The sequence below is a fragment of the Triticum urartu genome, chromosome 7A (assembly GCF_056163025.1).
Source record: "Triticum urartu cultivar PI428250 chromosome 7A, HENAU_Tu73, whole genome shotgun sequence".
Lineage (NCBI taxonomy): Eukaryota > Viridiplantae > Streptophyta > Magnoliopsida > Poales > Poaceae > Triticum > Triticum urartu.
The window spans coordinates 748,400,057-748,413,688 of NC_141879.1; the positions used below are offsets into that span (position 1 = coordinate 748,400,057).

The 13,632-nt window shown below is 49.4% G+C and overlaps 1 protein-coding gene across 1 annotated transcript; it reads right to left on the reverse strand.

Annotated features, from left to right (window-relative positions):
- Window positions 1-296: 296 nt before the first annotated feature.
- Window positions 297-11,342, reverse strand: LOC125527793 (wall-associated receptor kinase 5). The gene is made up of 7 exons (XM_087534877.1): window positions 10,349-11,342; window positions 8,664-8,792; window positions 8,352-8,545; window position 8,263; window positions 2,213-2,896; window positions 2,071-2,106; window positions 297-1,661 (listed from the first exon to the last, which is right to left on the reverse strand). Exons 1-7 carry the CDS (start codon window positions 11,262-11,264, stop codon window positions 520-522), a joined length of 3,102 nt encoding a protein of 1,033 aa, XP_087391003.1. The 5' UTR covers window positions 11,265-11,342; the 3' UTR covers window positions 297-519.
- Window positions 11,343-13,632: the final 2,290 nt, after the last annotated feature.

Below are 13,632 nucleotides of genomic sequence, written 5' to 3' on the forward strand. Positions count from 1 at the left end.
GCAGATTCTTCATGGTCTTGAGTATCCCTCATGGTTTTAGGGAGTACGGACAAGTACAGAAGTAGCTATGCAACCAGGCAAATAGACCATGTAGACTCTCAAACGCTTGGTTGTTTTCGAGAACATGCATAAAATTATCACTAAAATATATTGCAAAATATGTTCGCAACAACGTAAGGGGTATCATCTAGTACTATAAACAAGTCAATCCTCCTCGAAAAAGAAAGAGCTAGTGAGCCGTTACTAATCATAAGACATAGAGGGGAAAAACATAATGTATTAATCAATAAAACCCATCTAACAAAGTTCAGGCTGCACCATCTACATTACAATTCTTGAAAAAAAGGAATAAGTAGTCGGTGGTGGCAAGTTTACATGGCATTCTAACTACATCAACACAAGAAACAAAAGATCAAATGCCGTGAATGCCCATGGTGAGTGCAACTACGGCAAACTTGCATGTGATTAAGCAATGCTATTGAGGATACCTAGAAGGTATGGTCAGCTCTCCATACTGTATTATCTGGACGATCCCTCGTTGCTTCTTCCATCTATGGCCAGAGGAGAATTTGTCACAATACTATCTATCTCAGCTTCGTCAGCCAAACTGTGCTCCACTATTGGTCGAAGGCCTTCCAACGTCAACTCCACTTGCCTCATATCCGGACGGTCTTCTCCTCTTAGTTTTATGCATGCTATTGCAAGTGCAATGGCTTCTCCAACTTCTTTGCCCCCCTCGTCTGTAACTTGTGGATCTAAAATATCTGACAAATTTCCCTCTTCAAACAAGGTGACAAAATGTGCAACTAGGCCCTCCCCATCGGAAGACAAGTATGAAGATGGTTTCTTCCTAGTCAGCAGTTCTACGAGCATGACACCATAGTTGTAGACATCACTTTTCTCTGTTAGCCGCCCCGTGTAGAAATACATAGGATCTAAATATCCTATTGTACCTTGAACCACTGTTGTTAACCCTGATTTCTCAACCGAAATGTATCTTGAAGCTCCAAAGTCTGCTACCTTTGCTGTTAGAGTGTCATCCAAAAGCACGTTAACTGACTTCACATCCCTATGAATGATGGGTACTAAAGCTGTTGAGTGAAGATAAGCTAGAGATTTGGCGGTTTCAATTGCGATCCGTAGCCTATGTTCCCATGACAACGATCTTGGTCCATCGATGTGAAGATGATCATAAAGGGTTCCGTTGGATATGAATTCATAGACTAACATTGGTACTTCTGTTTCAAGGCAACAACCATAGAGCTTTACCACATTTCTATGGTTGATTTGTGATAGGATAGCAACCTCATTAATAAACTCATCAATCTCCCTCTGCAGAACCTTGTTTGGTTTTTTGATGGCTACGACATGGAGGTCTAACAAAATACCTTTATAGACTATACCATGCCCTCCACCACCAAGCTCACGGGCTTTATCAAAATTGTTTGTTGCCTTCTCTAGCTCTTCTAAGGGTATAATCATTCTTTCAGCAATATCAGCTCTCTGTGATACCAATTGTTGTAGCAGTTGCCCACGATTTTGCTCAAAGAACTTCCGTTTCAACATGAGTGCCCTTCTATGTTTAACTTTTTTGGTGGCAAAGTGTCCAAGGAGAACACAAATAATGAGGCCCACTGCAGTGGCAAGGCCCACTACAACGCCTACACATGAATGTATACACATTAGTAACTAGTAGTCAATTTCTCCAACATATGTTCATGCGCACGTGAAAAGTAAATTAAATGACTTGCTTTGTACTAATAGAACATGGAATCTACTATTTTCTCCTCATATTTTGATCCAAACTTATATGACTAACAAAATGCTAGGACTTTTATGTTAAAAAATATATATTATTAGATTTGTATTCAAAAGGGGTTTGCCATGATATAATTTTATGACATATAATTTATATTTCATTAAAAGTTAAATTTATGGACAAAATTTGACTCGAAACATGAGAGGGCCTAACAAACCCGGATGAAAGGAGGAAATATACAGGCTCACTCACCAAGAAACGAACTGAATCAATGAATAAAATAGAAGGTACTTCTACAACGTGTTGCTCACCTATAATTATGGTGTTGTTGCGGCCTGCACCTCGAGCTGGAGACGTAATATGAAATAAAATAAGAAGTTAGATGTTCCTAAAAGAGAATGCGCGCACAATGAATTTAGTAATCCATCTAAAATTTGCGCGCGTTATGCTAACCTTTGCTTCCTTGGTCGTCGTTGGTGTAGGGATTGCCGTCATAGCCATCTTTGCAGTGGCATGTATAGCCTCTGTCCCCTTCCTTGCAGCGGCTGTGCTTCTTGCAGATATTGCCGGATGTATTACAGTTGGGTTTATCGGACATGACCTCCCACTGTAGAATGATGGGCACCTCCTGCACCTCAATGGCCGGTGGCTGCTTATGGACGGGGTCCAGCTTGCCGGAGAAACCCAGGTTATCGAACCACCCCTCCGTGGCGACAAACGCCAGCGCGGGCTGCGATGACTCGGCGAACCAGCTCTTCTCCACGAGGGGACGCATGCTCAATTGCTTGGCCATGCCGCCTGTTGAGTCCTGGGAGATGTGTGTCTGGCAGCAGCCCGTGCAGTGGCAATACTTGCCGTTGGTGCTCCGGCGCCGCCCTCGGCGGGTGATGTTGCTGACTTCGGGCTCTTCACCGAAGTCGACGGTGCATAAGGAGATGCATCTGCCAAGTATGTCCTGGTTGTTGTCGCTGCGGTGCCCAAGCATCACCACCTGCACATCACACCCCGTGAGGATCAGCTCGTTGCTGGCCGAGAGCGAGTAGGGCGCCTCGCCGGCACTTGGGATGCCTTGGTCCCGGAAAACAAAGGTGTAACGATCCATGTCCGAGTTGTTTAGGAAAGCTCCGGGGTAGACAACTGTCACACCAGCCACGGTGTGACTGTCAAGCAGGCCCTAGCGTGTAGGAGAAAGTGTGGTAGCTGACCGGTGGGTCATAGGGTCAGGAGTGCGTGTGTGAGTTGGCCACGGGCCAGGCGTGTCTGTACTTAACCCTGAAGGCGATCCTGAGATCGACAGGCTGTATGAAATGGACTAATTGATTCATCCTCTTTCTCTCGTTCCTCACCCTCTTCTTCAAGTACCCCACCTACCTCGCTGATCCCCTCTCCAGGCCTACTCCGATCCTCTCGATCTGGACAGGGGTGTTACAGTTGGTATCAGAGCCATCGATTCATTCGGGAAATTTTTCTCCGCTGCTCTCAAACTCTCTTGACCTTGATCTGTAAAATCCAACCGCCGCGGGTGTGGACTTGCCTCGGCGAGACCACCCAAAATCCCCGGCGGGGTTAGATCGGTTCGAAGCGAGAGCGACGGCGCCGTCGAAGCCCTCCGCGCAGACCCGGCAGCTCCTATCCGCCATGGGCGACAACACCAGCACCCTTAAGTCCCTCCTGGAATCGATCATCACGCGCCTCGACGAACAGAAACTCGACAGCGACAAACGGCTCGAGGCCCAGGTCGCCTTCAACACCCAGGTATCGCAGGATCTGCGCAACCTCAGCAAACAGATCGACCTTATGCAGGCTGATGTCGACGAAGCACGCAAGTCCATGGAGCGCTCCCCGTCTCCACGCGGATCCGGCGCGGTTTTCAACCTGCCGCCACCGCCGCCACTGCGTCCCGCGCCTGCGCCGCATTACCAAGGCCCACCGCCTTCTCCTCGTCTGGCCGACGAGCGCCCACCCCTGCTGGTTCAACCACCCGTGCCCGCGCCAGCCGTCACCCAGGCACACATGGGGGCGATGGCACCTCATCCCCAACAGCAGCCAGACTTCAACCACCATCCTCGGCAAGCCTGCGACACCTACATCAAGCCACCGAAACATGACTTCCCTCGTTTCGACGGCAGTGCACCTTATCTCTGGTTGGACCGTTGTCGTGCTTACTTCGATCTATACAGAGTGCCTGCACACAGCTGGGTGACCACGGCTACCTTGTACATTGAAGGGCAGGCGGCACACTGGCTTCAGGCATTTCGCCAAGTCCACCAAGGGTTGACGTGGGAAGCCTTTTGCGCAGCGATTACAGAGGAGTTTGGTGTCAATGAATTCGAGCTCGAGATGCACAAATTACTTCAGTTGCGCCAGAACAGCACTATGGCAGAGTACAGGCAGATGTTTGACACCCACATGTACCATCTCTTGGCACTGGATCCATCTTTGAGTCCCAAATTTTTCATCACCCAGTTCCTTCTGGGGCTCAAGGACGAGATTCGAGGGGCTGTCCGTCTCCAGTCACCCACCAGTATCACCCGGGCATCCATTTTGGCTCGAATTCAGGAGGAAGAGTTGGGTATGCCGAGAGCGCGCCCACGCCCAACACCTGCAGGCCGACCACCGCCACTCCCAGTTCCTGCACCACCACGCCCGGTGCCCACGGCACGGCCCCAGGGCGACGAGTTTGCTCAGGAACGTCAGCTCAAGGACTTCCGGCGCGCAAATGGACTGTGTTTCAAATGCGGTGACCGCTACTCCAGGGAGCATCGATGCAACACTCAGGCCCAGCTTCTCACAATTCAAGTGGGCAACTATGGGGAACTCCTCTCCGATGATGCCATCCATGCATTGGAACTCCTGGACGAACCAGTGGCTGCTGCACCACAGCCGGAGTGTTGCATGCTCTCAGCGCACGCTCCGGACGGTTCCGACGCCCCCACCACCATCCGTCTTCGTGCTCTAGTGGGTAATCAAGTAATGTTGCTGCTGCTCGACTCTGGGAGCACACACAGTTTTGTGAACAAGGCATTCGTGGAACGAGTGGGCGCCGTTACTCAGGAAATGCCAGCCGTGGAAGTGCAGGTAGCAAATGGGGATCGCCTGATCAGCTCTCGCCTAGTCTCAGATCTCAAATGGGGGATGCAGGGGCACACCTTTTCGACGCCAATGCGCGAGCTGGAAATAGGGGCCTACGACGGAATTTTGGGCATGGACTGGCTTGCCCAATACAATCCAATGATGTGTCACTGGCAGGAAAAGCATGTCACCTTCGTCCACGACGGAGAGCAAGTCACTTTACAGGGGGTTCGTCCCAAAGAGCAACCAACTATTACAGCCATTGAGCCTGAAGAGTTGAGCAAGATTATTGCAGGCAACGATGTGTGGGCTATGGCTCTGATGGACGCGTGCCCAGCTAAGGTCAAGCGACGCACACCCTCGTTGACACCGATCAGTGACCTGCTCGATGAGTTCGCCGACGTCTTTGCCGCGCCCAAGGGACTACCACCGCACGTCAATACGACCACGCCGTCACCCTGGTGGACGGCGCGCCCCCCGCAAACACGCGGCCGTACCGGTACTCGCCGGTGCAAAAGGATGAGATTGAGAAGCAGGTTCGTGAGATGCTGGACTCGGGGGTGATCACGCACAGTGTCAGCCCCTATGCGGCACCGGTCCTCCTCGTCAAAAAGAAGGACGGTACGTGGCGCTTCTGTGTAGACTACCGGCGGCTCAACAACAGCACCATCAAGAACAAATTTCCGTTGCCGATCGTGGACGAGTTACTCGATGAACTGGCAGGTGCCGCATATTTCTCCAAGCTGGATCTCTGCTCTGGTTATCATCAAATACGGATGCTGGAGGCAGATGAAGCCAAGACAGCGTTCAAGACTCACCATGGCCATTTCCAATTTCGTGTCATGCCATTTGGGCTGACCAAGGCCCCGGCAACCTTCCAGTGCCTCATGAATGCGATCTTCGAAGCACACATACGCAAGTTTGTGATCATCTTCCTCGACGACATCCTGGTTTTCAGTGAGACACTAGAGGAGCATGTGCAACATCTGCGAATAGTCCTGGAGATTCTTCAGGAGCATCAATTATATGCCAAGCTTTCCAAATGCTCGTTTTCTCAGGATCACATTGATTACCTTGGGCATGTCATCCCCAAGGATGGGGTGGCAACGGACAGCGACAAGACAGAAGCCATGATGAACTGGCCCACACCAACAAACGCTACCGAGCTCCGAGAATTCTTGGGTCTCACGGGCTATTATCGCAAATTCGTCCCACACTATGGGATAATTGCCAAGCCTCTAACCCAGCAGCTCACTAAGAAGGGGTTTCAGTGGACAGAGCAGGCGCAACTCGCGTTTGACACCCTCAAGCAGGCCATGGTGACCACACCCGTTCTTGCTCTGCCCAACTTCGACAAGCCGTTCTCGATCGAGACTGACGCCTGCGACACGGGCATCGGTGCCGTTCTTGTTCAAGAAGGCCATCCAATTGCCTACTACAGCAAAGCTTTAGGCATCAAGAACCAGAAATTGTCGACATATGAAAAGGAGTTCCTCGCTGTCATGATGGCAGTGGACAAGTGGCGCTCGTACCTCCAACGGGGCCCCTTTACCATTCTCACAGATCACAAGAGTTTGTGCACATTGGGAGATCAACAACTAGAAACAGATGTACAAGGCCGGGCAATGTCCAAATTGGTTGGCTTGCAGTTCCGCTTCCAATACAAGCGCGGCGTTGACAACAGCGCGGCTGATGCCTTGTCCCGCGTCGGCACACACTTTGAGGCGGCCGCTCTCTCTCTCGGTCAACCAGCTTGGGTACAGGAAGTGGCAAATTCTTACGAGACAGACCAAGACGCTCAAGACTTGCTGCAACAACTTGCCCTGCACAGCCCGGATGATGATGGATTCGAGCTGTACCATGGACTGATTCGCCACCATGGGCGCCTCTGGATTGGCAACAACACCGCCCTGCGCACTAAGCTGATCAGTGCTATGCACGATAGTGCAGTGGGCGGTCACTCTGGTGCATCCACAACTTACCACCGCATCAAGAAATGCTTTGCGTGGAAGGGCTTGAAAACGGCAGTGGAGGAATACGTGCGCCAGTGCACTGTCTGCCAGCAAGCGAAACATGAACTTCAGAAACCTGCTAGCAAATTGGCACCTTTACCCATCCCAACAGCACCTTGGCAAGATCTCACGATGGATTTCGTTGAAGGGCTTCCCAAGTCGGAGGGCTATGATGCGATTATGGTGGTCGTGGATCGCTTCACGAAGTTCGCGCATTTCGTGCCGCTCCGTCACCCCTTCACAGCGGCGCAGGTGGCCAAATCCTTTTGGGACAACATAGTTAAACCTCATGGGGTGCCGGCCTCAGTTGTGTCTGATAGAGACAAGGTCTTCACCAGCGCTCTCTGGCGCGAGCTGCTCGCTGGCGCAGGTACTAAGTTGCTGTACTCAACTGCCTACCACCCTCAGACGGACGGGCAGAGTGAACGCGTCAACCAGTGCACGGAAATGTACTTACGGTGTGCGGTTCACGACACACCGCGACAATGGCGCAAATGGCTCCCCTCAGCAGAATTTTGGTACGACTCTTCATATCATGCCTCTTTGCGTTGTTCTCCTTTCAAAGCACTATATGGGGTGGAAGCTAATATGGGCAGCATGGGAGCTTGGCAACATACCCCTCCCATCATGCGAGACGGCGAGGAATGGGACTGGGCAGTGCATACAGACAACCTGCGGGCGCAGCTGGAACGCGCCCAGAAGAGGTTCAAGAAATATGCAGACATCAACAGGACTGAACGTTCCTTTCAGATTGGGGAGCAAGTGCTTCTAAAACTGCAGCCTCATGTTCAGAAATCGCTGGCGAGCAGGCCTTGTGCAAAATTGGCCTACAAGTTCTTTGGCCCCTTCAAGATCTTGGACAAGATTGGGAACCTGGCATACAGGCTGGACTTGCCCCAAGACAGCCGCATACATCCAATCTTCCATATATCCCAGCTGAAACCACTCACTCCAAACTACTCGCCAGTGTTCTCTGAACTTCCCAGCACAGGGGATCTGACGACAGTGGATACTACACCTGTGGCTATCTTGGACAGGCGGATGATGAAACGAGGCAATGCTTCCGTGGTTCAGCTCCATGTGCAGTGGGACAAACCAGCAACAGCGACGACATGGGAGGATTACGATGTTCTCCGTCGACGCTTTCCGGCTGCTCCAATCTGGAACCATCAAGACTCGAGCGAGGACGCACGTTCTGAAGACAGGGAGAGTGTCACACCAGCCACGGTGTGACTGTCAAGCAGGCCCTAGCGTGTAGGAGAAAGTGTGGTAGCTGACCGGTGGGTCACAGGGTCAGGAGTGCGTGTGTGAGTTGGCCACGGGCCAGGCGTGTCTGTACTTAACCCTGAAGGCGATCCTGAGATCGACAGGCTGTATGAAATGGACTGATTGACTCATCCTCTTTCTCTCGTTCCTCACCCTCTTCTCCAAGTATCCCACCTACCTCGCTGATCCCCTCTCCAGGCCTACTCCGATCCTCTCGATCTGGACAGGGGTGTTACAACAACTCCCACGGTGGCGTTGTCTAGGTTGATCTTCTCGATGCGGAGCTGGCCGCCGTCACCCAGGAGCAGCTGTGGCGGGTTCTTGGTTTTGTCGCAGGTGAGATTGAACCCAGGATGATAGCAACTGGCAGGGTCCGTGCCTTGGATGCCGAACGGGAATGGCACATGGACGTCACCGCAATACCTTGTACAGTTTCCTGTTTTAACAGTCACACCTTTTCAGATTGCAAACAAATAACTGCGCATATTAACCTATTTTTATTAACGGTCAATGGAGATGCCTATTTTTTGTTGAGAGCTGAAGTGTTTGCTTACGTGCGTGGGTACGATCGACGCCGCATCCACCGGGCATGGCAGCGTTGCCGTGTTGTCCTGGAGGGCACTGGCACACGGCATTTCCTTTGATGATGGTGCAATTACCGTAGCACCCCAAGCACTTGGAAACTGTATGCAAGTTATGTAATTAGCTAGCGGGCTATGAAAATGTGAGTACAAATTTAAAAGGGTGTGCCTAGATCTCAATCAGCTAACATCAGCGTATAATGTATGTTTTCTTTTTCTACATGTGGCCGACGAGGGATGTTCAACTCTAGTTGCATGTGGACGATGATGAATTGTGGGTACCCAATGTGTGTGTAACTGTACTTGCACCTGGATGACGGACATGCAACTGTGCTAGGTCGGTGTGTGTGCAGTTATAGTTGCGCGCGAGTGGCAGACATGCAATTGTGGATGATCGACGTGTGTGCTAGAGTGGGCGGTGAAGCGTGCAATTTCACTAGGCCGTCAACTCGGACAAGGAACATGCAATTGCGCCCGGACGGGCTCTAGTGGGTCACATCTACTTGCACTACGCCTATGGGCGTGTGTAACTGTACTTGTGTGCTGCTGAACGTGTGTGCAACTCTAACTGTGTGCGGCCAAGTAGATATGGTCCGCCCGATCCCCTGCTTCAATGATGTTTAAAGTATGTCATTGATGTTGTTTTGTTTTCCTGGCCAGCAGTTAGTGTGGTCTATGTAGTTACGTTTTAATATTTTGATTAACTAGAGATAGTTCCCCGCACGCTTACTGCAAGAATAGTTAGCAGTTATTTCAATGAGATTTTATCGTATGAAACATTAGCATTTGGTTTCACAATATGGTAATTGAAACGAAAACTGATACTATAATTTATTGTATTTTATTATTGCTAGTTATAGAATATCTATTGAATATGAGTAACATGCATGGTGCATGTGAAGGTGGGTCTTCTTTCATGCATGGTGGCATGATGATGTCTTCACATAGTTGCACGTTGAGAGAATTAGAGTTAATGGAGATCAATTATTTAGGTATATAGGTAAAATCAATTACGTTTCAGCCATAGAACCTTTTTGCTGGTTATATTTTGAACTTTTGTCTGCTCCAGTGATTATAGTCATCGCTAGGTGCTTCGTGAACTTAGCTGTAATTTATGTTACCTCTGATGCTCTTTATACTGTCGTGATTAATTATGAATAAATCAGAAGTTTCTCTCATAAAAAAATATTTTTGTATGCTTGGGAATATTATGTGATTTAATTTAACCTGTAAGCTCTTTAACATTTTTAGTGTAATTTCTATTTCTTGCATAGCCCATATACTGACTTCTTATAGACTTGTAGTTATATAAGTTACGTTGTATATTAATTGTACTTTTGGTTGAGAACAAACTATAAGATCAGTGTTTTTGTTTACCATCTTTTACAGTTCAAATGTAGATGGGTTACAGTGTTTACTACTTGTATTTCTGGTTGAAGTACTGTTGCAATTTTCCTGCAAAAAAAAAGTGCTGTTGCAATTGTTGGCATGTTTGCCAGGAGTTCTGTTCTTTACATGCCAAGTGGGATTTCTTTTCATTTGTTGCCCATTTACTTTGTAATTTAGTTGGCTTACAGCTGCGAAATTTCAATTGGCTGTAAAATTTGAATGAAGCAGAATTCATTTTCAACAAGAAATAGACAATGTGAGTAACTAACCTTGGCAGCCGTCGGGGACGTAGGGGTTACCTTCGTACCCAGATTTGCACTCGCATATATATGTCCCCCCTGACGGTGTAGAGCAGTCGCTGTGGTTGCTCTTGCATGGATTGTTGGCGCAGTCGCCGCTGAGGTAGTAGTCCAGAAGAACGGGAGCATCCAGCGTGGTAGCATTCGTGGAGTTGGAGAGCCAGTAGTCGAACCAGCCTTCCAAGGCGACGAACGCATGGGCGGGGGCTCGCGCCTTGTCCGCGCTCACGTCTCGACCGAACCAGCTGAGCTTCACGTCGTACCATACTTCCGCCGCTAGTCCGTCCTCAACCTGGTAGTAGTACCTGGCGATGGGTGAACGGCAGCAGCCGCCGGAACCGGAGCAACCCCGGCTGAACCGGGTGGCGGCGCTGTCGCTGGCGCCGCAGAATGAGAAGCAGCCGCTTACCGTGGCGGTGGCGTTGCCCTTCATCTTCCCCAGCAGCGTCGACTGCACGTTGCAGCCGGTTAGGACGAGCTCGTTGCGGCTGGACAGCCTGAAGGCCCCCCTCAGCCTCAGGATTAGGTCGTCGGACCCAGTGGTGCTCAAGTGGACGGTGTGGAATACCACCATCATGGAGGACTCGATGTCGATGCCCTCGACCCGGAGATACAGGTCTTTGCCGACGCCTGCTCCCGAGACGGGGAGAAGCAGGCGCGGGGTGTCGTGGGTGCGGTCGCAGGTGAGGTTGAACCCCGGCTGGTGCAGGAAGCAGCCGGGGTCCGGGCCAATGCCGAACGGGTACGGCACCTCCGCGTCGCCGCACGACGTCTCACAGCCGGGCATCCCGATCCTCGGAGTCGGACTCATCGGGTCAGCCGCCGCTGCTGCTCCGGCAGCCAGCAAAAATAGGAGCACTACTACTATCATTACTACTGACGCCATCACACATACCCTAATATCTCTCTAGCTGGTTGAGCGACTGCCGGCGGCTAGCTCCTCCAAGCTTATCTAGCTAGTCATCGATCTCATTCTCGATCTCACCTACCATCACGCAGTCGTTCATCAAATTAAAACCCTTGTCCGTCCTCCAGCTTTACATCACATGCATGTTCGCTTAAACTATACTGTATGATTCCCCTAACGCCAGCTTTCTTGCTAACTTTATTGAGCACTGGCGTAGCTCCCTCCCTATCTATATGAGATATGCACAGCCGGTAAGATTCCCCCAGCGCACGCGGCACGCCGGCCGGAGATAGCGAGCCCCCCTCCCCCTCCCCGAAGAAATAGAAAATGGTTCATCCCGTTCAGATCCGATCACGGTCGCACACGGTAACTAAACAAAGCAGCCAACGTATAGACGGTTGTACACGTCAAAACAAATTAAACAAATGAATCCTGTCCCTGATTGCCGGAGGCAGGCAGGTACGTATGATGCTTCAAATGTTTTGTCTGGTTTTCCCTACGGATATATCTCTTTACACTATTTCACAGGAAAGTCTCAAACGCACATCAGTGGTTGCATGGCATGCATGTGCTATATATGTTTAGTCTCATATAGAGAAGGGACTCTCTCTCTCTCTCTCTCTCTCTCTCTCTCTCTCTCTCTCTCTCTCTCTCTCTCTCTCTCATGAACGGGACATCCTTAGAGCCATGTCGAGTGTGTATTCAACGCCCTAAGCAGAAGCCAAATTAGCAGGCCAAGCCCAATATGCTATCCTGCCCATTTATTCCTAATGTTTTTTCATCTGTTTTGATTTTCTACAACTCGATCATGTATCATATATGTGTCAAATTTGAGTGCAATATTTTAAGACTTGAACTATCAACAAATAACTCATTGTGGATCGAGCTTACACTTTTATGCTTCGGTAGTTTTGTTCACTGACATAAACTCGTAAATATTGCAACGTGAAAGCATGAAAATGTTTTCACTCAAAGCGGCGACATATTTCTGTTTTTTAGAAGTTGACATATTTTGGTTGAACATAAACAAAGTTTTCCTGTATTTTAAAACAAGATATTATATTTATTAATTTTAAAAATTATTTGCATGTTAAAAAAGGAATGTTCATGTATATAAAAATGTCTTCATCACTATAGAATATTATAATTTAGTGCATCCACGGAGGGAAAAAATGACATGACAGAAAGAAATGTTCATGTATTTCACATCATTTTTTTGTATATAACTATTTACTAGTACATCCTAAATAGCATGAAATTAACTGATATGGAGATGATCAAGCTAAATAATGAACAAGTAGGGGAAATCCCCCTACCTTGTAGGTAATCCTGTGTCCATACACTCTCGTTTAGAGCATCTACAGTCAGGCCTAGCAAATGCGGCCCCCTAAATGTTAGTGGACACGCCCGAACAGTGACCGGTCACCTCTCAAATGTGCCCATCCACAACCGGGTAACTCACTAGCAAATCCTCAAGTCCATACAATGTCATGTAACGTAAAATAAACTCACGTACTTCATCTAGATCACACACATAACATACATCTACTTCATGATACATGCCATCAGACTACATAAAATTGACATGTTCTATGGAGAAAGTTTACCTATGGTTGACCTTGCCCTTATCGTCATTTTTGCGGAAGCCAAAGGGGTAAAATGAATAGAGCCGAATCTGCTCACCGCTGGAGCTTTTCGACCCGTCACCTCCTCCTTCTCCCTTTGCGTGTGTTCTTTGTGAGGGCATGCACCATCCTCCTTTGCTGCTTCTTGGCCTCCGACACAGCGTGCGACTTGGCATCTCGTCGCATCCACGGTAGGGCCATCTACAGGCGTTGACCTCAGAATCGGAGCCCAAAATCACGGGGACGAGGCTCCACCGCGAGGGCTGCGTTGCCAGCCAAGGGTCACTTGTCGCGTTCATATGCGCCTCGAGCTACCTGTGCGAGCAGATCCAAGGGCCACATCCGTGGAAGCGATGGCTTCCTGCCGGATCGGCTCAGTCCTTTGTCAAGCACATTTCTGCATGGAGCGATGGAGAGCTAGGTGGATGGAGAAATTCTCCTAGTCCCCGTATACATATAATATACCCAAAAAGCATCTGAGTTATTGCATTGAGGACGGCTCCTCCAGAGATTCAAGCCACCGCGATTCGAGTGAAGAGAGATGAATAGAAGGTGTATAAGATCATTTCTTTGTGGTGGGGTGCATAGAAGAAGCTCACAACATCATTTGTGCATTAAGAATGGAGAAAAACAAGTGTTGTCATGGCCCAGTTTACATAGGAAAACGTTTGTAAACTGTGCGTTGGCCGAAGCTTCGGCCGGTCCATCCACGCTCGCAGCCC

Bases quoted from the DNA above. Each gene is read 5' to 3' on its own strand.
- LOC125527793 (XM_087534877.1), bottom strand. From the start codon at position 11,264: ATGGCGTCAGTAGTAATGATAGTAGTAGTGCTCCTATTTTTGCTGGCT. The intron at 8,546-8,663 runs GTAAGCAAACAC...CTGTTAAAACAG, and splicing joins CGTCGATCGTACCCACGCAC to GAAACTGTACAAGGTATTGC. The intron at 1,662-2,070 runs GTGAGCAACACG...ATTCATGTGTAG, and splicing joins CAACAACACCATAATTATAG to GCGTTGTAGTGGGCCTTGCC.